The sequence below is a fragment of the Gigantopelta aegis genome, chromosome 6 (assembly GCF_016097555.1).
Source record: "Gigantopelta aegis isolate Gae_Host chromosome 6, Gae_host_genome, whole genome shotgun sequence".
Classification (NCBI taxonomy): Eukaryota; Metazoa; Mollusca; class Gastropoda; order Neomphalida; family Peltospiridae; genus Gigantopelta; species Gigantopelta aegis.
The window spans coordinates 62,372,926-62,396,733 of NC_054704.1; the positions used below are offsets into that span (position 1 = coordinate 62,372,926).

General features: G+C 33.5%; 1 protein-coding gene across 1 annotated transcript; it reads left to right on the plus strand.

Annotated features, from left to right (window-relative positions):
* Window positions 1-1,060: 1,060 nt before the first annotated feature.
* Window positions 1,061-23,331, plus strand: LOC121374047 (protocadherin-9-like). Its single transcript, XM_041500935.1, has 6 exons — window positions 1,061-1,197; window positions 12,600-15,708; window positions 17,737-17,917; window positions 18,827-18,874; window positions 20,770-21,299; window positions 23,094-23,331. Exons 2-4 carry the CDS (start codon window positions 13,051-13,053, stop codon window positions 18,850-18,852), a joined length of 2,865 nt encoding a protein of 954 aa, XP_041356869.1. The 5' UTR covers window positions 1,061-1,197; window positions 12,600-13,050; the 3' UTR covers window positions 18,853-18,874; window positions 20,770-21,299; window positions 23,094-23,331.
* Window positions 23,332-23,808: the final 477 nt, after the last annotated feature.

A 23,808-nucleotide genomic window follows, 5' to 3' on the forward strand; every position in this document is an offset into this window, starting at 1 on the left:
TCCTGTCTATTGGATGGTACATATACAAGAATCCTTGCTGCTAATCGAAAAAGAGTAGCCCATGAAGTGGTGACAGCAGGTTTCCTCCCTCAATATCTGTGTGGTCCTTAACCATATATCCAACACCATATAAAAGTAAATAAAATGTGTTGAGTGCGTCGTTAAATAAACCATTTTCTTCCTTCCTTCCTTTTCCTATAAAGCCAGGATAAAGACTGATACATCAAATGGTGTGGTATGTATTGTCCTGCCTATCGAAAAATACATATACTAGTGATGAAATGTAGAAATAACCAAACATTAAACTCCAAATAACTATAGTTTAAAATGTGCTGTTTTGTCATGGATAATGTCATATTATTCATCTTTCCTTTATATTAATCACCATCTCATTCTCTGGAAAATATCTTAATTGGATGTCTAACAGCCACTGATTAACAAATATAAAGGGGGTGAATTTCATGTTTTAATAATATAATAAACATATTTAATTTCAGGCAGTACAAAATATATTTCAATACTTCATATGCTTTGCATACATGTATATGTAATCAGCAAACTTTGCTGATTTAAAAAATCTAATGCTGACTTTTTTTAATGAAAATATTTCTGTTAGCACATATGTAAGATGATAAATGGCTATAAAGTAACTGTAAAATGGGACAGAACACACACTGCACACTATAGTTTGGTTGCCCATTTTATTGGCGTCCGTTATGACCTTTATTTGCCAGGTTTGTCTGTGCTGTGTTGTTCTCCATAGCCCATAGCCGTGACGGCCAAGTGAACATTTCACCTGCTAGCTGGACATGTTGCCACCATCACAATCCCACCCCTTAGGCATCTCTCTCTCTCTCATCCCTGCTGTCAACGGCTGTCAATCATCCGCCTAGACAGTTGATTATCATTCATTCCATTCGACTCCTGCCCATCCATCAGTGAAAGAAAGTGTGGCTCTGTGGCTAGGTGGGTGTGACTTATCATGAAATGGGTGTGTCTTTGGCAGTCACTTTTGTCTGTCTTTTCATGTGACAGAAGAGTGAGAAAAAGTGTTTGATAGTAAAGCTTGGCAGATGGGTTAAGATTTTGAGCGGATTTGGTAGTTTTATATCTGGTCTGGTGTTGTATTTTGACATTAGTGGATTATCTTACTATAAGGTGTTTCAACTGGGAAAGGCACTGAAGCAAGAAGGAAGGGTGAGTGAAAAACGTGGCTAGTTACACTTGTTGATTAAAGTTCTCATTAGCATACTCAATGTGCATAATTAATAATGCAGATTTGATGGATAAATTATTTAAATTATTACTGTATAATGCAAATGTAGTTTTACACATATATTTTGCATTAATTTTTAGTTCTCTAATAGTAATACATAACACTGGCGTAGGAAATGGGGGTGGGGGGCAAGGGGGCATGTGCCCCCCACTTTTCAGATAATTTGCTTTATAATAGTGTAAAAATGTGTAAATATAAAAGTGTGCCCCCTACTTTTTGGTACCTTCCTATGCCACTGCATAAATTTTTTTATCATTAGAAATTTAATATTTAAAACTAAAACTAGTGAAGGAAGGAAATGTTTTATTTAACAACACACTCAACACATTTTATTTACGGTTATATGGCATCAGACATATGGTCAAGAACCACACAGATATTGAGAGAGAAAACCTGTCACCACTTCATGGGCTACTCTTTTTGATTAGCAGCAAGGGATCTTTTATATGCACCATCCCACACCGGATAGTACATACCACACCCTTTGTTACACCAATTGTGGAGCACTGGCTGGAACGAGAAATAGCCCAATGGGTCCACTGACGGGGATCGATCCTAGACCGATCGTGCATCAAGCAAACGCTTTACCACTGGGCTACATCCCACCCCCTAAAACTAGAGATTAAATGAAATAAGTTTTAAAATGTATGACTTTTTTTATGCATTTATTTAATCATCCATATATATGTTCATTAATACATGCAGCCATGCATGCATGCATGCATTCATCCATCCATCCATCCATCCAACCATGCATGCATGCATCCATCCATCCATGCATCCAACCATCCATGCATCCATGCATGCATCCAGTCCAAATAAATGTTAAAGGGATGGTCCTGTCCATTGTAAGATATTTCCAACAGTATTTTTTGGTGCCTTAAACTACATATTAAATACATTTTTGTGTTCTGAATACCAGTGTCTGTGTAAGTTTGTGGTCACGTTCTAGTGTTTTTAGCAGTCACTTTTCATTAATATATATATTTTTCATACACACAAAATTATTGCAAGGCAAAATCCAGTTTGGGCTTCTGCAAATAGTATGATGACAACAAACATATGGTTTATACAGACACTGGTACTCTAACCATTAAACTAATGTAAATATGTCATTTCAGTCTCTGTTAGTTGGAAACATCTTACAATGGAAGCAAACTGAGCACACTCCATTTAATTAATTAATGTTTGTATTATTATTATTATTATTATTATCATCATTTCTTTTACATGTTTTAAAGTCTAAGCTATATTATTTTAGTGAACCACCAACCAGAATAGATTAAGATACACTGATCTATCTGATTAAAACATTGTTTTATTTTATAATACAATATATGTTTAGGCAACTGCTATTAGAAATTATATTAAGAATTTATGTTCTGGTTTTAAAGAAATAAAGAATATTATATGTTTAAAATGTGATTGAACAAATTGGTGTAACTGTCACAAAATTACTTATTTACACCTTTGCACTTTAGTAGACATTTTTTCACTGGCATAAACAAATATCAAGAGACACTATGCAAATTACTGGGTTTGCAAAACAACAAAGCCATGGCAATTACTTTTTGCATTCTTACATGTACAGCATTTCTGACTGGAGGTGTTCCGTACACATTCTTCTAAGATGTTTGTTATAACAAAGCAGTTGACAACTTACAGAAATGGGGTGAAATCTATGTTCTTACTGGCTATTCAGACTGACAGCAAAACTAAATATATTTATTATAGAAAGATTACTCATGGATGTTTGTTATAACAAAACAGTTGACCACTTTCAGAAATGGGGTGAAATCTATGTTCTTACTAGCTATTCAGACTGTGACAGCAAAACTAAATATATTTATTATAGAAAGATTACTCATGGATGTTTGTTATAACAAAACAGTTGACCACTTTCAGAAATGGGGTGAAATCTATGTTCTTACTAGCTATTCAGACTGTGACAGCAAAACTAAATATATTTATTATACAAAAATTACTCACGGATGTTTGTTATAACAAAACAGTTGACCACTTTCAGAAATGGGGTGAAATCTATGTTCTTACTGGCTATTCAGACTGTGTCAGCAAAACTAAATATATTTATTATAGAAAGATTACTCATGGATGTTTGTTATAACAAAACAGTTGACAACTTACAGAAATGGGGTGAAATCTATGTTCTTACTGGCTATTCAGACTGTGTCAGCAAAACTAAATATATTTATTATAGAAAGATTACTCATGGATGTTTGTTATAACAAAGCAGTTGACAACTTACAGAAATGGGGTGAAATCTATGTTCTTACTGGCTATTCAGACTGACAGCAAAACTAAATATATTTATTATAGAAAGATTACTCATGGATGTTTGTTATAACAAAGCAGTTGACCACTTACAGAAATGGGGTGAAATCTATGTTCTTACTAGCTATTCAGACTGTGACAGCAAAACTAAATATATTTATTATACAAAAATTACTCACGGATGTTTGTTATAACAAAACAGTTGACCACTTTCAGAAATGGGGTGAAATCTATGTTCTTACTAGCTATTCAGACTGTGTCAGCAAAACTAAATATATTTATTATAGAAAGATTACTCATGGATGTTTGTTATAACAAAACAGTTGACCACTTTCAGAAATGGGGTGAAATCTATGTTCTTACTGGCTATTCAGACTGTGTCAGCAAAACTAAATATATTTATTATACAAAGATTACTCATGGATGTGTAACCCTTAAACAGAGTGACTAAAGATTACTGAGGTTATACAGTGCACTGTCTATAAATTGACATCTCTAAAGATAGGAATCTAAACCATACATTTCTGGTTTTATACACCTATAGTTCGTTTGAGTTAAGAGGGAACCAATGAATTGGCCTGTAACACCATAATGAATAACATGAAAACTCATGTAGAAACATATTATTAAGTTATAAACCAAACCAACTCACATATTATTTTTAGAAAAAAAAACAAAAAAACATTTGTTAACAAATTACCATCACATTTCATAGGATAAATCTCCCTATTTGACACAGGTTTGAAGGTAACTGATTACCTGACTAGGTAAAGCATACACAATTCTACCTTCAGTATCTATTAAATAGTTACATTTCTGCCTACTGTTGCTGTTTCAGCATTTTGTCTTTACCCCTGTATTAAAAAAGAGATTTAATCTACACAATTTGATGGTAATTTGTTTAAAACTTTTTATTGACATATAGAGATGTTTTGTTAAAAGTATTATGGGAGTTCAGTGTTCGATATTAACGGTATTCTAGTATCCTGGGGATACCAGAATTTAATTTTGGATACCAGACTTCAAGAACCCAGTATCCCACCGGGATACCATATACAGTTCTTGGTTTTTTTAATCCTGCATTTTAATTTTTTATTGAAACAGTGAAAGTCGTCATTTACTGGTGAAGTTAAGTAACAGTATTACTCAGTCTAATGATATGCTGTAACAATATCTCCCCCAACTCGTACTCAGTCTAATGCTGGGAACTGTTAAATCACTATTGTTCTTGTTGGATGTTTCCTCCCTTCAAATTTTATTTGAGATATTGATCTGCAGAAAATTGATACAGGTAGGTTTATCATTAGTAATGTCAGAAACACTTATTGATTACTGCTAAATATTAATTTATGTCAATATTACGCAAAAATAGATGCAGCAAATCTTTTTGCCAATTCTGTTTGATTGCGAATTTCACGAATTCTGCGATTTTGATTGTGGTGTAGCAATAGATTGGGAACGAGGACGGTGTCGTCCAAATTTGTTATGATGTTATTTATGAATTTCATTTAAGTGGGATACTAAATTCTCAGGTGGGATACCAGATTTTGAATTGTTAGTATCCAACTAGGATACTGCCCAAAACTTTTAATCTCGAACACTGGAGTTAGTATGGGTTTGAAAGTTAATAATATGTTTTTATATTAATTTTGGCATTATTCATTATAGAATTACATTCCCTTTTCAAGCAAACAGCTGACTATTAGTTGGGTTATGATACCATGAAAGGTTGTCCAAAACTATAATCTGTGTAAACCAGATTGTTTTATAACAGAAACAAAAATTGTCCAATCTACCTTTTATTTTATCATAAAAAGACCCACTTTTTATTATTTGTTTTGTTTTTTTGCCTTCATTATATATTGTCTATTACCATAGCTTTTGAAAACAGTTTTACAAATATTGATGTAGCATATCCAAAATTATAATATCTTCCAAATATATTATTACTATTATTACTATCTACTAAAATCTGAGGTGTTTATGTGGTCTAGATATTAGAACCACTAAAGAGTCGCCTGTCTAACTTTTGTTAATGTGATACCTAAAAAGATATTGTCAGCTGGTAACATTCGTAATGCCCAGTATTACTACATGTAATTGTCATTGAAAATCAGATAACTTGTTATTCAAAATAACAAACAGTTGAAATTAGATAATGGATAACTCTATAGTGCTTTCTTTTACTGTTGCTGATTTCCTGTTATATTGACTCTTCTGCTTGTAAAACTAAAATTGCAACAGTTAAACCACAGATCACTATATACAGTATGGTTATCCACTAATTATTAATAGCAAAGCCTTCACATTTTTATCATTATTGATAATATTCAACTTATTTTCTTCAAACTTGGAAATATTGGATCTATGAATGTTATTATGCTGTTATTATAGTCTATACAAAACAAAACAACAACAAACAAACAAAAAACCAAACCCTAAACAAACCCCCACCTCATGCACTGGGTGTAAATTAAGTTTTAAATTTCTTTATAAATGCAAGTTTATTAAACAATTTTACTAATTATAAATTTTTGCAATTAACACTAGATTCACTGACTTGGAAAGTTCATTACTAATTTGCCACAGAAGACACTGATTGTTGAGTGAGGCATGAAACAGACGATGGAAGAGTGAAACGAGAGCTGTAATAATTAAATAGTTGTCATTTCATCTGCAACAATTCACTGGCAGAGAAATGAAATTGGTTTCTGCCAGCTGAGTCCACTGACTAATGATTTCATCTGTTTGATTGTTACTGATATCTAGAGAGATTTTTAGTCTAAATGAATATTTATAACTTACTCTTTACAAACCTGATAACTTGAAGTCGCTGACGCTAGTTTCAACCCGTGAAAATGGACACTAAGTTTGGTTAATCTACAATCTACCTGTAACATAGTTAGATAAAGTTACAATAGAGTTAAACACCAGTCTGCATCTCTGTGACCCTGAAATGGTGAAATACCCTTAAAAATAGACTAAAACTTAACTCTGTAACTTTTACTTGTCAGACGCATGAAATATGCATTTTGTGATATCCAAAACACTGGGATGACCAGAAACATTTTGGTTGTATGGAAGTGGATAATCTAAACAATAAAATGTAAGTATAGTATGATTTCAGTTATCAAAGACGGCTCTAATAGTTAACAACATGCCACAGTGTTTAAAAACTAGGGTCTTTTTTTTTTATTTGTTATAAAGATAAATGCAAAAATGTAATATGTAAAAAAGTTATATATTATTTTACAATCCTGATTGTCAAAAATACAGTGCTGTTTAATAATAAAGAACTAGAAAGTCTCCCCCACCATTAACAAGAAGACTCTGTCTCATCCTTTAAGACTATAAGAGTGGAGAGAGTTGATACGTTTCAGACAGTGACTGATATATTTGGTGATACACTTGGTGACGTGATGACATGGAGTCACTGCTTCTCCCCCTGTCTCCCACAAAGCTGGTGGACACAAATGGAGCATATGTTGGAGGAAACTCAAGTCGAAACACTACCCAAACCACACAGTGGTCGAATGATTAGGCATCATTATACTATCTTCTTTCTCTGTCCATGAGAGGAACCAGCATTTCAGGACATCAGATATGATTGATACGCAAAGTCACAGGTAATTGTAAGTCGTGCTGCCTTTTGTGGTCACTGGCACTTTTTGAAATGTGCGCACGCCTTGAGATTTCATCAGAGAACGCCAGACAATCAGAGTTTGTGTGCTATCACCACAATCAAGTCTAGAAGGTTGTGTTACCTGATATACGTTTTACTAGCATTTATTCTTTAAACTTTGCTGATTTTGGAATGAATCTTCTTTCTTTACACAAAAGCCTCCCTGGAGGTAAAATATTAGTAAGAACTTCAGCAAATTTCCATGCTCTTTGTTATAAAATTGTTGTTGTCATATTTTTCACAGTCATTTTGTAGAAATTCTTGAAAATAAAAATATTTCTTACAGAAATTTTACATATATCACAAAGGTATTACAAACCAGTTGGCTAATAGCTACAAGTTTATGATGTAACCACTGAAATATAGCATATGTTGAACTTGCAAAATACAAATTTTGTAAGTAACCAAATAACATTTCTTAGCCAGCACAAACTATTTTTAAAAACCTGTAAAATATAAATACTCATAATTTTACAACTGGTAAAAAAGAAATCCATAAAATTATATAGTTTAGCAAACAAGTTTATAATGGTAAATGTATTCCATTCCATTGCAATGTCATACTAAATATATAAAGTAAAATTATTAACAAAATTATTATTTTATAAAAATTAACTTTAGTAATATTAAAATTGTATTTGTTTAGAATCAGAATAATATATGTAGATAAAACATAACATTGTATACACTGGAATTCAGCATATTAAAAAACAAATATTTTCAGTAGCTATGAAAATTAATGAATGAGATAAGCTATTGGGTGTCATTCTAAAGGTGGAATACCTAAACTATGTGTACTTATAATAGTTATTAATTCTCTTATTTTAACAAATCAATGTATTTTCAACAACTAACAGTAAACTAATCTCAAACTAGTGTTTTTAATTTAATATATACATTGCTAGTGTGGTCTGATAACTTGATGACCAGAAACATCACCTCATTCTTGAGTCATGTCATCAGAACACTATACACTTTGACACACAGTATGACTTCTGAAGACGTTTTTTTTCACTATATTTAACAATTATGGGTTTAGAATTTCCCTCTCTTTGGATACATTCTTTTGTATATTTATTGCCCTGGAATATATATAAAACCGAACAAAAAGTTGAAAAAGTCATTTTTTCTGCTTCATTTGTGTCTTGAAAACAAATAAGACACACTTTATAGCCAGTTTGTGTCACACTTGTCTTCACTGTGAAAGGAAAATCCTTTACTACAGGATTAGCAGTTCAATAAAATCAGGCAGAGGTCTAGATAATTGAGGTCCTGTCTTGCCCTCCATCATTGTCCTGGATCCCAGAGGATAATGTGCAGCTCCTGAAGGCATCATTTAAAACATGCTTTCGGGTGATATGGGGAAGTCTTCAGTTGGGAGCAAGTCTACTGTTAAATTTGTTATTTGAGACCATCTTAATTGATTGGCTTCATAAACACGATTTTGTAAAGCTGAGTCATTTCACTTGAGCAAGTCTGTCCTCCATCTGAGAAGTGGTGTCTTTGAATCTACAGTTAATTGCAACAGTCAAACATTGGTCGGATGGAAACCTTTAATGCTCCACAATAGACCGAAAAATGTTGATCCCTTAGGCTTAAATCAAGATACATGAATATCCTAAAAACATTTTTTTTTTTTTCTTTTTTTTTTTTACTTTATACAAATACTGTGGTCAGATGTTAAAAATAAAATAAAAACATTTCTCATTAAATTATGTGTCTAGTAAGCACTTTTATTTAATTCTAAATTAATATGACTCCTTCTGGTAAAGCACTCGCTTGATGTGTGGTTGGTCTGGGATCGATCCCCATCGGTGGGCCCATTGGGTTATTTCTCATTCCAGCCAGTACACCACGACTGGTATATCAGAGGCTGTGGTATGTGCTATGCTATCTGTGGGATGGTGCATATAAAAGATCCCTTGCTACTAATGGAAAAAAATGTAGCAGGTTTCCTCTCTATGACTATGTCAAAATGACGATATGTTTGACATCCAATAGCTGATGATTAATAAATCAATGTGCTCTAGTGGTGTCGTTAAACAACACACTTTTATTTCCTTTAGTTTTTCAATTTATTTAACTGTTTTAAGTTAAGCAGATTTGAGATATCATGGTCATGTTAACTTAGAATATGTACCCAAACAGAATAAAGGTATTGTTATTTAAATTAATCATGAATAGTAACATGTAAGTTTCATTTAAAAACATATTCAAAGACTGTAAAATATTTCTTTGCAAGCAAATTCCTCACCTCTATCCTGTAATCACCCTACATATCGGCAAGTTATGATGACTAGAATATATTTCTTTATTTTCAGTCACTAACCATAATATAACTTTTTGGACTCAGCTACTTTTACCCTTGTTATGATTAGCAAAGAAATCTTGATCTTTCACTTTATAATATAGACAAAAAATGTGATGTTAAAATGTAATAACCATATAAACCTTTAATAATAAGATATTTAGTATTATAACATATGGTGTATAGATATTCTGAGTGGCAAGGATACAGGCAACAACTTATGCAATCAATACAAGGGGACCTACCCCTCTATAAAATGGTAAAGTTGTGAAATAAATGAATATTGCAGGATATATAAAATACTTGGTTCTGTCTTAAGATATTGATTTTATCTTGCTCAGGGTAGTACTAAACCAAATAACTTCTGGCTGGGTCAAAGTTCGAGGTGCAACAAACTTTTGATAGAGAAGTTAATATCACAAGTCTTGTGGTTAGTGATAAATGTGAGTGTGTTGGTTGTAACACAAATCGCTTCATCTGGACAAAGAATGTATGCAATTTTATTTCATCTAGTACCACTGTGTCAAGTAGCCTTGTGCTTCAAACATGTTTGGGGTACCTGTAAAAAATAAAGTAGTAAATTTTTGTGCACTACCCATTATATCTGAAATGAGCAGCTTCACCCCCCATTTTTTCTGATTCACTTTAAGGGTGAGGGATGGTTTCAGTAATATTTATATTGATAATGTTTATGTCGATTGATATGCTGCAGGTAGGAGATTTAGCCACACGTTACTATTGTCATTACTATTGTCGTCTATACACCCTCAATCATTCTAACCTTTACAGGATAAAACTAACATTTAAAGACAGTAACCAGTTATTCTCTATCCTTTACCTCAGTTTCATGTTTAGATGCTATTAATTAATATAGATTGTTTGTTATTAAGTTGAAATCCCAGTATTCCCGGTAAGCAAGGTGTGTCTGTTATCATACTCAACAATTGTGTGTTTGGCTGGAGAGTGAGTGGGTGGTAAGAAAAGGTTGACTGTCAAGTATTTTGTCAATGTAGGCACATTTTTAAACTCCACAGTCATAGTTTGAGGTTGGAAATGAATCTGCAAGCATATGACAAATGTAAAAGCTTAAAGGGGGTGTTCATGTAATCTGTGTGTTTATATCATATAATCATTAAATACTACTTTATGGCGTGCTATTCCTATTTTTGTAAATATTTTGATGACAGAGGCCATTGTTTGGCTATAAAAGCTGTAATGCCCTCTGAAGGAGAAACAGGGAGGGTACAAGTGGTAAAATGGAAAGCAAATAATGCTCATGTCTGGCCTTTCAGTTTCTAGCATTCAAACTTGTTTGCTAAGGAGGGAAATGGCTGCTAAATATTTTTGCAAATATGTATGATGGCTAGCAGTGTCACACTGAGGGCTCACGGCTCACGACTCATCGCCAGTGCAGTGTTTACTAGAAGAAGAATACTGACTTTATTTCAGTGACTACAGACAGGGGGTGGGGTGGGGTGGGGTGGGTGTGGAGTGTAGGGGGTATAACAGAGAAACAGCATGAATCTATTTATTTAAGCAGTTGGTTGTTTGATGAAATAATTAAAACACAGTGTGACATCACTTGACATCATCACTTGAGGTTAGCAAAAATATTATTTAGAGTATATAAAAAAGTGAAGATACTTTATGATATAAAGTAAAAATAACAAAAATTTAGAATGTAACAGATTATATTGGTTGACAGTTTTTCTTATACCTGTACATGTATTTTGTACTTCGCCCATAGCTTACTTATTGTATACAAGATATGTAAACCTTTAATGGATTTTAAAATTCACTGGACATCATTAAAAATTCACTTGCCCAATTTTAACTGCTGATAAAATAAAAATCACTAAATAAAAATATGTAACTTTTTAATGTATGTTTTGTATACTATCTGAGATCACGTTTAATCAGTCAGTCGATTTACACAACAGACTAGGCATACTTTATGGTTTGTATAGAAAAATGTAAAAATCAGTTTAAAATGAAGTTACTTACTACAGCACTTACTTATTAACAGCATTAAACAAATTAATGTTATGTCACTTATAAATGAGTAATAATATATATTTATTTACATAGGAACTCCTCCCCCTCATCAATTTTATAGCAAAAAGTGTATTACAGTTTAAGAGTCGGATACTTCTAACTACAAAAAGTGTATTACAGTTTAAGAGTCGGATACTTCTAACTACAAAACGTGTATTACAGTTTAAGAGTCGGATACTTCTAACTACAAAACGTGTATTACAGTTTAAGAGTCGGATACTTCTAACTACAAAACGTGTATTACAGTTTAAGAGTCGGATACTTCTAACTACAAAACGTGTATTACAGTTTAAGAGTCGGATACTTCTAACTACAAAACGTGTATTACAGTTTAAGAGTCGGATACTTCTAACTACAAATGGCTATTTCTCGCTCTAGCCAGTGCACCACAACTGGTATATCAAAGGCTGTGGTATGTGCTATCCTGTCTATGGGATGGTGCATATAAAAGATCCCTTGCTGCTAATTGGAAAGAATAGCCCATGAAGTGGTGACAAAAGGTTTCCTCCCTCAATATCTGTGTGGTCCTTAACCATATGTCTGACGCCACATAACCGTAAACCATAAACCATAACCATGTATTGAGTGCATCGTTAAATAAAACATTTCCTTCCTTTCTTCTAACCACAAATGAGTAATAAAGTGACAAACAAAAGAGGGACCTTTACTTAAATTGTTTATTTTATAAAAAATTTTTTAACAAGTCTTGCAATTTATGTGATATTTTAGAAATAAAATAAATAATTTACACACTTAAAGTTTTGCAAACGTAAATGGTGACATGCAACTTTTGTTAACTGACATATTGAATAATATTATGACTCTTGTACAATTTAAACATTTAGAAATAAATATGATTTAAAAACTGGACTGTTTGACTGCACCATTAGCAGAACAATGTGAATGCCGATAGGAGCCACATGGTAATAACTAGGGTCAACAGTGGACATCATGTGTTTACTCCTCTTGTTGTTCTCTGTTTGCAGGTCTTCATCCAGCCAGCCAGTCACAGCACAGACACTTTAGGTATTAAAAGCGTCTTCTTCGAGGACCCGTCCGTATGTTTGGCAGTCGCTGAGCTCACAAACCTGACACAAACCACAGACTGAGGCGCAGTGATCGAATTGAGATGCCTTCCTTAGACATGCTGCTTAAACAAGTCATTCCGTCCAAACAGAGTTATTCAAGATTCTGAAAACGTTTTAGGGGTTTGAAATTTGTAGGAAGTTGCTTGAGTAAATTTGAACAGACAGACAGACATAACCCTGACATTGAAAAACAAAACAAGCATTTAGTTGTTTGTACCTAATGAGCTTTCTAAATTGAGAAAGGTGATGTAAACCAACTGAACTGCAAACTTGTGATTTCTTATGCAAATATTAGATGTAAAACTACTATACTGAACAAGGTGGTGTCTTTTTGTGAGCATTTGTGAAAATGGCTTCAGTTTTGTACCTAGCAATATTTTACTCACATTACGTTCTGCTGACAATGGGAGAAAATGCCAGTTTAACTTACCATTTAATAGAAGAACAACCTGTGGGGACATTTATTGGAAATGTGGCTATAGACAGTAAGCTCTATAGCACATTTAGTCAAGATGAACTTGACAACTTGAAGTATGCAATTTTCACTCAAACAAACCACATTGCACAAAAATTTTCCATAGATGAAAGCAAAGGAACAATAAAGACTGCTGAAGTTTTGGACAGAGAGGTGGAGTGTGAGTTTGAAGTTAACTGTAGACTTAGTTTTGATGTTGGTGTGTATTTCAAAGATACTGTCACAAATACATATGATCTCAATAAAATCATTCGTGTACATAATATTCTTGAAGATATAAATGACAATGCACCATATTTTCCACACAGTGAGGTAACTTTGAGTGTTCCAGAATCAGTTTCCATTAATCACGTGCTTCTAACAAGTGGTGCCATTGACCTAGACACAGGACCAAATAATTCAGTCCAAATCTATGACCTTCAACCAAAGGACAGTTTCTTTGACCTCAAAGTAATATCAAACCCGGATGGTAGCTCAGATCTGGGGATTGTGGTAAAACATCTTCTTGACAGAGAAGAACAGAACATGTTTCAAGTGGTTATATTGGCTCGTGATGGAGGAACTGAGGCAAAGTCTGGAACAGTGACTATTAACATTGAAGTGACTGATGTTAATGATAACAGACCAGTGTTTAATAAATCAGTATTCAACATCACTGTTTTTGAAGACATTCCAATCGGAAAACAAATATTAAAACTTTCAGCTTCAGATGCAGATAACAACTTAAATGGGAAGATTTCTTTTCACTTTAGTTCAAGAACATCAGAGAAAGTGAAGAGATTATTCCATATTAATGAGACTTCAGGGGAGCTGTATTCTCTGAAGTATTTGGATTTTGAACATGACAGAAAGTATCAGTTTCTTGTGGAGGTGAAAGATTTTGGGAGCCCATCTCTGTCTTCACAAGCATCAGTGACTGTCAATGTGGCTGATGCCAATGATAATGCACCTCAGATTATTGTCTCATTGCCAAACACAGGAAGAGAGGTTTCTGAAAATGCTGCTCTTGACACATTCATTGTCCATGTTTCAGTTTCAGATGCTGATAGTGGGAGAAATGGGGAGGTCTCTTGCAATATTTCTGACAATCATTTTAAGCTGGTAAAGTTTTCTGATTTTAACTATTACAAAATCTTAATCCAAAAAGAATTGGATTATGAAAGGCTGCATATTCACAACATCACAATAATGTGTAAAGATAGTGGTGAAAAACCACTGTACAATTCTTCACACTTCCTCGTCAGAGTTCTTGACATCAATGACAATGCCCCAATGTTTGTAAGTGATGTTTTGACTGGACATGTGATGGAAAACAACAAGATTGGTGATCTTGTCATGACTCTTTCTGCCCTGGACCTCGATGGAGATGAAAACAATAACATCATTTATCAGATTGCCAGTGACAATGCTTCTCAGTTTACTCTTGATCAGTTTACAGGACAAATTTCTGCTCTAACAGTTTTTGACCATGAAATGATTTCATATTTTGAGTTCATCATCACAGCAAGTGATTCTGGGACACCATCACTAACTTCAACAGCAACAGTTGTTGTGACTGTTTCTGACCAAAATGACAATCCACCAAAGTTTGTTGTACCTCACTTTTATTTGAGTGTCATTGAAAATCAGCCATCTTATGTTATTGTTGGCAAACTGAATGCAACAGATAGGGACTCTGTTGATAACTTCCGCTTCTCATTTTATAAGTCTTCTGATATGGTAAAATATTTTACCATTGATGCTCTAACTGGCTTGATGAAGACTACACAGAGTCTGTCCAGTGTTGTACAAAGTGATTACCATTTCAGAGTAATTGTCACTGACCCTGAAGTACCATCATTCTCTGATGTTGCTAATGTTACAGTTCATGTGACGAAAGACATAAACAATCCTCCAAGCATCACCTTCCCAAACAACGACACAATATATGTTCCCTTTGACAGATCAGTTGGCAGCGTTATCACTGTGATGAGGGCGGTAGATGATGACAAATCACCCACTGCCACTTTAACATTCACCATTGAACAAGGAAACTACAACAATCTGTTCTTCATGAGCCTGACATCCGGGGAGCTAGTTATTGGCAGGGAGATGACATCAGATGATGTTGGTACCTACAAGTTGGTTCTTGCTGCTCACGATAGCGGCATTCCTCCACATTCATCATATGCTGTTTTGTATGTGACTGTAACCATGGAACCGATGAGCACAGAATACAACCAGAATGTGATGATTGTCATCACTCTGGTCTGTGTGACAATTGCAGTCAGTTTAGCCATCCTGCTGGCCATCTGCCTCATGAAGAAAGTTGACAGTGAAAAAGAAAAGTGTCTGAGGGGTAAAGATGGCACGGACACCATGTACACTGCTGATGATGCTGAGAAAGCCCTAACACCCCCTGATGAATGTATCAGTGATCTGTACAAAGAAAAACCACAGAAACCAGAAGACAGTGACTTATATAAAGACCTGTCACAGACAAGAGATGCCAACATGCTCACACCAGAAAAGAATGGCTCAAACATTTTTGTGGTAAGTTTTTGTAAAACTAAAAAGTTTGACAAACTGATTTAAAACAAGTCATAATATAAAGGCTTGTTATAAAACAAAACAATAATTACTTTTGTCATATAGTAAATGAAGAGATTATGCGCAAAAAACAGTAAACGCCATTTTACCAAAAAACCAACTTCTATTATTCCTCAGTTCCAGGTGTTATGTTCTGATTTTCATACTCGTTTTTCTGAAATTCTGTCCTTTGTTTACTTTATTTATTTCAACTTAAGATCACCCATTGTGGACGTGATATGTTTTACACTGAAAGCATTAAAAAAAAAAAAATCTTTTGCCGAAAATTACTAAAATGGATTTATTGGTTTTTGCATCTGAACTCTTCAAATGTATATTAGAGACAGTATTTCTATTGAAGTACATTCTTGATCACAGATCATTGTTAGAAGGTTTGTATTATATTTGTTATTGCTTAAAATCCATGTCATAAAATGATTACTATTATTTCTTTATCTCAGTCAGAGCAATTGTTTTACTTTAAATCTTTTGTTAGTGTGTAGCTGTCTTCATTAATTATAGAGACTAATTAAAGCACACATTAAAAACACCTAATGCTCCAAGTATCTATTTAAAGCTTTTGACCATGTACGGTTTCCTTTGAAAAACCAGTGTTTCCTCCTTTTAACATTGTTGCTAATCCAAGAACTGAAAGAGATTTGTCCTTCTGTTTGCTTGTCAACTGAAAGAGTTAAACTTCAAGTTAAACTTCAGTTTGGGAAGGACAGCTTATTTGCTTAGATTTTGACTCACCACCATTTCTAACTTGTTTTAATTGGTTGTAAACGCTAATCATACATTGGTAGCGGAAAACCTCGGTTCCGTATTTGTCAAGGATTTTCCTTCTTGTTTGGCTAAAGGTATATGAGGGTCGTGGCATAGCTCACCATAAACAGGCGCGAGCTGTAAGTTGGTGCAGAGAAATTGAGAACAAATATCATGAAGTCACCACAGTTAATCTTTGTCCTTGGCCGAAGAGATAAATCCTTTGTGAAGACAATAGTAAACTAACATAATCCTTAAAGTGTGAAAGAATTTTATTGTATCAATTTTGGTAATGTTTTACAGAGTGATTTGCTTTGATCCTATTGCTATTTTGTCCACATTTGTTTATTTTTGAAATGTTTCCGATTCTCTCGTCCTGTGTCTCAACAATAAGATGATTATATGAAAGCTAGCGTCATAACAATATCACTCTGTGTGGTGCTTGAAAAGAATCCACCAAATTTCAGCTTGGCAATGGAGTTATCAGAAAAAATGCTCCTGTGTTAATGACATGTCAATTTTCTATCCTTTGTATGAAGAATTCTAACCTTCAGGAAATGAAAACTATGTGTATTTCCTTCCTAATGATATTTTTTTTGGGTCTAAAAATAGAAAATATCACAGTTTGAGTTATGCTGTTTATAGCCATTTGACATCAGTTTTGTAATGTTTTTCTTTTTTACAATTTTAATTATGATTAAAATAACAATTATTATTACTTGAATTTGTAATATGCACAGGCATGAATACATAAATACGTATGTACATACATGCATAGTATATGTGCATTAAAATTTGTTTATTACAAAGATACACACTTTTATAATAATAATACAATCTTTATTTATAAAAGGTAGCTCAATTAGTTCTAGACTATCCTACCCTGAGGCCTTCTTAATAATTGTATTATTAGTAATTGACCTTCCATGCTGATACTTTAAGCAGTTATGATAATTTAGAATATATAAGGGGAGGGTGGGTTGGGGGGGGGGGGGATTTTGGCCAGTAGGACAGATTTGACTGTATATTTTGTTTTGGTTTTGCAAATATAAAATTATTATTATTATTTTTTTAAATATTATTCTTAAAAATTTAATAGAAATTGTCCTGTCTCTTTGTTGTATTTTAGAACATTTGTTTTCCTTGGAAATTTGTTTTATAACAATAAGGAATTAACTAGTTTTTATGTTTATAAAATTAAATTTTCAATATATAATTTTTGTTCAGAAGCCCAACATGTTAACTGATGTGAAGACGAGTAATACAAAGCTGTGTTACTCTCCACGGAAACTCGTCCAGTTTGCTGACGAAGTCATGTTCACGAGGGATGACTCCCTGGATGACGTCCACAGTGAGACAGACAGTGGTCAGGGTGGCAGTGACATCATGGTGCAACACAGTGACTCGGGTGAGTCTTGAGGCAGTTTATGCCCTTAAAAATGCATATACTGCTCATTTACTGATATATTAAAAATATATACTGCTCAGTTACATTAAAAATAAATCATTCTCATTTATTGATACATTAAAGACATATCATTCTCATTTACTGATACATTAAAAACATAATTTTCAGTTACTGATACATTACAAATATATTCTCATTCACGGATACATTAAAAACATTATTCTCATTTACTGATATATTAAAAACATATCATTCTCATTTACTGATACATTAAAAACATATTCTCATTTAATGATACATTCAAACTATATTACTCTCATTTACTGATACATTCAAAATATATCATTCTAATTTACTGATAAATTAAAAATATATCATTCCAATTTACTGATAAATTAAAAATATATATATTGTATGTGTGTATGATAATTTAAATTACTTTAGACAGTGCAATACATTGTCCATATTGCTTTAAAACAAGTTATAATCAAAGAGATCAACCATACTTTAAAGTTAAAATCAACTACTTTTAATATGTCCAACATGATATCAATAGTGCACAGCCCAAAATTCAAACATGCTGTCAAAAATGAAATTACTATACACTGTATCACAGGAACTGTATTATAATAGCCATAATTCATATGTCCATTTATTTATATTTCTTCACTATTAACGTCATCACAAAAAAACACCTAGAATTAAAAAAATGTGTGGATTTGTAGTTTTTATTTGTATTTTAAAAAAATTGTATAAAACAAAGATCACTTGTATAGTGAAACAAAAAAAAATGAGATTGTAAAATATATTCAACAGACTGAGTTACTGATAAAAGACGTTCATTAACAGCAGCCTACACTAATCAATATTTGACTGTCATCTGAGTAAGAGGTTTTATTTGTTTTACAGTTGTGAGCAGTGCAAGTTATGTGTAACCCGGAGAAGGACACCCTACAGGTGAGTGTGTCCCAAGTTGTGTGTATTTGAGTGATTGTGTGACACAACTCCATTACTACCGGATACAGGCAACTGTCAGTGAACACTGTAATTACTTTGCCTTTCAACTCAGCCGTATTATCATCACTCCACTTTTCACTCCAGTTACTGCCAATGCCTCTGTTAGTCAGCCATGGCTTTTCTTGTTATCTCTTTACATCCTTTGATGTACTTTGATAATGTAGTTTAATAACCAGTGATCATTCATGCATAAAATATTTTAATTCTATAGACCAAAAATACATTTTTAAATGTAGTTGTAATGGATTTCTGCTTATTTGGGTTTTTGGTGATAACAACCACCGGCCTCGGTGACGTCGTGGTTAAGCCATCGGACATAAGACTGGCAGGTACTGGGTTCGCAGCCCGGTACCAGCTCTCATCCAGAGTGAGTTTTAACGACTCAGTGGGTAGGTGTAAAGCCACTACACCCTCTTGTCTCTCACTAACCACTAACAATTAACAACTAACACCACTGTCCTGGACAGACAGTCCAGATAGCTGAGGCATGTGTGCCCAGAACAGCATGCTTGAACCTTAATTGGATATAAGCACGAAAATAAGTTGCAATGAAATGAAATGATAATGACCACTAGTAAACTATTTATTTGCATGAAACTGTATTTATTACATAAATTTATTTTGAATACTACTTTTTACAGAGTAAATAAACCATTTTGACCCATTCTGTGATTCCCCGATAAAGCATTATTATTCTATTGGTAGAGTGCTCGCCTGAGGTGCTTTTGTCATAGGCTTGAACTCAAGCTCCGGCTGGGTTTTCACATTTCAACCAGTCCCCGACAACTGGTGTATTAAAGGCCATGGTATGTGATGTCCTGTCTGTGGGAAGGTGCATATACATAACGATCCCTTGCTGCTAACAGCAAAATGTAGCAAGTTTCCTCTAAAAACTACGTGTCTGAATTACCAAATGTTTGACATCCAAAAGGCAAAGATTAATAAATCAATGTGCCCTAGTTATGTCATTAATACAATAAACCTTTTAATACTGCCAATATTTTTTTTTAAATCTAAACTATTAAAGGGACAGACCCTAGTTTCAACCTGTTAAAATTAACACTAAGTTGAGTTAATCTACAAACCTGTAACACATTTAGATGAAGTTACATTGAGTGAAACATGAGTCTGTGACTCTGAAATGGTGAAATACCCTCTAAAAATAGACTCTATAACTGTTATTTCTCAGACGCACATGGGTTTTTAAAAATATGAGAAATACATTTTGTGATATTAAAAACATCAGGATGACCAAAAACACTTCGAATGTACGGAAATTGATAATCAAAACAATAAAATCTAGGGTATGTCCCTTTAACTGGGAATAATCATTCACAATAATTGAGACAATTTAAAGAATCATGGTAGAAACAAGTCTATCAATATCCATTGTAGTCATTGTCTAATTAAAACTTTTGTTTGTTTTGTTTAATGACACCACTAGAGCACAGTGATTTATTAATCATTGGCTATTGGACATCAAGCATTTGGTAATTTTGACATATATTCTTAGAGAGGAAACCAGCTACAATTTTCCATTACCGTAGTAGCAAAGGATCTTTTATATGCACCATCCCACAGACAGGATAGCACATACCACAGCTTTTTATATACCAGTTGTGGTGCACTGGATGGAATGAGAAATAGCACATTGGGCCCACCATTGGGGATCAATTTTATAGACCAACAGTGCATCGAGCACTTTACCACTGGGTTACATCTTGACCCTCATTGTCTAATTATGTCACTATATTAATATTATACTGACACAATATATTAATACATATGTATACATTTTAATTAATATTCATGCCTTTTTTCTTTTTTTTCCACAGAATGCTTGTTGGTGTTTAAGGATAATCATGTGATATATAAACTCTCTGAAGATCTCCTCTGTGCCAAATTGTTATCTATCAAACTAGTTACTTTTTAGTCATGTGTACTTTGACTATATTTTGTGGATAAAGTTACAAATGGATCCAGTCAAATGGGAAAAAAAAAAAATTGAATTGAATTGTTATTCAAGGACAAACATTTGAATAAATGTTCATCAAGGAGAGTTTAAAATGAGTGTCATGTTCTAAATGGATCCTTCTGGAAAAAGAAACTTCTGAACAGATTTATCCTAAAGACATATTCTGAACTGTCTTTTTTGAATGGATCCTTCCTGAAGAAACTTTTTAATGGATCCTTCCATACAAAATAAAAGTTCTAAATGGATTGTTCCTGAAGAAGGATGTTCAAACTGGTTTCTTCCTCAATAAGAAGTGTCTGGCAGTTCTGAAGTTATTCATGGTGCCTCTCCACAAGTTCCAGTGCTAAAATTCCAGTGCTATCTACATATGTATCTGTGGATGAATTACTGGTAGGTTCACAAAATAATGTGGTGTATTAAAGCTTCAAAATCTAATACATTTTAAATATTAAAGCATTAGTAATCTATCAAATTTGAATTCCTTGCTTACGTTTTTTTTTGGTTTATTTTTTTTTTTTTTTTTTTGCTGCTAAATATTCTTTTAACCCATTTAAGAACTTGCCTTCTGAATCATGTTATTCAACCTTTTAGCTAACTTGACTACCAACAGTGCGAGCCCCGAATACAATTGGTGAGCTGTCTAAGAGTTGAAAATGGAAGTGTCATTTATGTATATAGATTATAAAAGCCAATGATATCTGTTGAAAGCATAAACTTGAGTTTAATAAAACCGTAGTTATGTTTGTATTTTGCATTAGTAAAAAATATAGAATGGGGATGTGACTTTGCAGCTTTAAAGTAGATATGGACAACTGTAAAATAAAATAAGCAAAACAAGGAGAATGATATGCATTTTTGTACATCTTTTTATCTTTACCATGTTTTTAATTCTAATATGTTCACTTATATCTGCTCTCTAAACTGTTAGTAAACAAAACTAAAGTCCGAACCATATTGTTAACAACTACGATAAATTACTCTCCTACCTTTAATTACCATTAAGATTCCCCTGACATTTTGTCCAGACACAAACTGTGAAAAAACCCCAGTACAGTGACATGTTCTACATATGAGACTTCAATGATGTCACCGATATCGACTTCGCTGAGATTGCATAGGGCAAAATACATGCAGTTTTCTACCATTTTGCTTGTTTATGGAATACTCTTCAAGAGGGTTGGGTTGATATGACGTAATCTAACCATGTTATGACATGTGTTAAGGTATCATGCACTCAACATGACGTCAGATTAATTATGTTATATACTTAAGGAGTACACATTTAAACCCTCTTGAAGAGTATTCCACAAAAAAGCAAAATGGCACACAGTGAAAAATTGTATATGTTTTGTCCTAGAAGATCTTAACAAAAGTTAATATAGGTGATATGGTTTTAGTCTAATATGTGGAATCCATGTGAATGTATAATGCCTTTTTCACGATTTATGTTTGGACAAAAAGTGGAAAAAATCTAACAGTAAGTAAAGGTAGGAGAGGATTTTATTGTAGTTGTTAACAATTTGGTTTGGACTTTAATTCTCAATGTAGGATTTCTGAAAGTGTTTAATGATGTTTAATCTATAGTTACTTATTAGTAACAAGAATGATAAGCAAAAATACTACATTTAATATTTTGTTCTAGATCGCATTTTGGAAAAGACAAACTTCATGACAATAAAAAAAAAAAACCCTGCTATGACAATAGTCCCCTAGATGGCATTTTGGAAAATACAAACTTCATGACAATAAAAAACAAAACCCTGCTATGACAATAGTCCCCTAGATGGCATTTTGGAAAAGACAAACTTCATGACAATAAAAAACAAAACCCTACTATGACAATAGTCCCCTAGATGGCATTTTGGAAAATACAAACTTCATGACAATAAAAAACAAAACCCTGCTATGACAATAGTCCCCTAGATGGCATTTTGGAAAATACAAATTTCATGAAAATAAAAAACCAAAACCCTGCTATGACAATAGTCCCTTAAAACATAATGAAATGCTTTAACAGCTAGTTGAGTAGGTTGTATCTCAATACGTAAAGTGAGGTTTTGTATCTGACATGTGAAAGGGTTCTCTCGTCAATTTCACCTATTGCACTGGGCTACTTATCATGTTTACCCAGGACAACATGATTGCCATAATGGTTTCTTATGACATATTCTATATATTTTTCAGAAATGGTGTCTTTGTGATAAATGGCCAGTCATATTATAATGCCTGAGGAATTCTAAGACTACAGTGTTGTGTGTAATCATCTACCAGTTACAGCCAGTTGACATTTCTAACAACCAAGACCAGCCATGTGATATCATCTATGACAGGATGTGCAATAACCGGCAAGGAGACACACAGCATCCTGTGAACCCAAATTCTTGTTGAATACTTTGAATAATTAAATAATTGTGTATATACATCCTGGACGGTTATTAGTTTGTTTTCTTATATGCACAACCAAAACAAGTGATTTGTGCAGTTAATTTTGTTTCTGCAAAACTTCAGAGTAGATGGTAGTTGTTTGTTTAAGTATGTGTGTGTGTGTGTGCAGGGTTTCTAGATGATAGCTCCACTCCCACAGCTAGTGATATTTGATGTTTGGCTAGTAAATTTGGCTTGAATCTTCCAAGAGAGGATAGCACATACCATAGCCTGCAATATATGTCGTGGGGCACTGGTTGGGTTGGGGAAAAAAACCAGTCAGCCAGACAATCATTCTACTGAGGTAGAATCTTCATGGTTGGGATGGGAAAAACCTAGCTCAAGGACAATCAACCCTACACACATCTAATCTCAAATAACTGCTCTAACACAGGAACCTTGCCACCGAGCTACATCTGGTACCTTGGGGATCCATAATGCCCATATCATTCTTACTGTGGCTATATGGTTAGGC

What these genes read in the sequence shown, in the direction of transcription:
- LOC121374047 (XM_041500935.1), top strand. Translation starts at nt 13,051, where the DNA reads ATGGCTTCAGTTTTGTACCTAGCAATATTTTACTCACATTACGTTCTG. An exon ending in ATGGCTCAAACATTTTTGTG is followed by an intron (nt 15,709 to 17,736) that starts GTAAGTTTTTGT and finishes ATTTTTGTTCAG; the next exon opens with AAGCCCAACATGTTAACTGA. An exon ending in GGTGCAACACAGTGACTCGG is followed by an intron (nt 17,918 to 18,826) that starts GTGAGTCTTGAG and finishes TTTGTTTTACAG; the next exon opens with TTGTGAGCAGTGCAAGTTAT.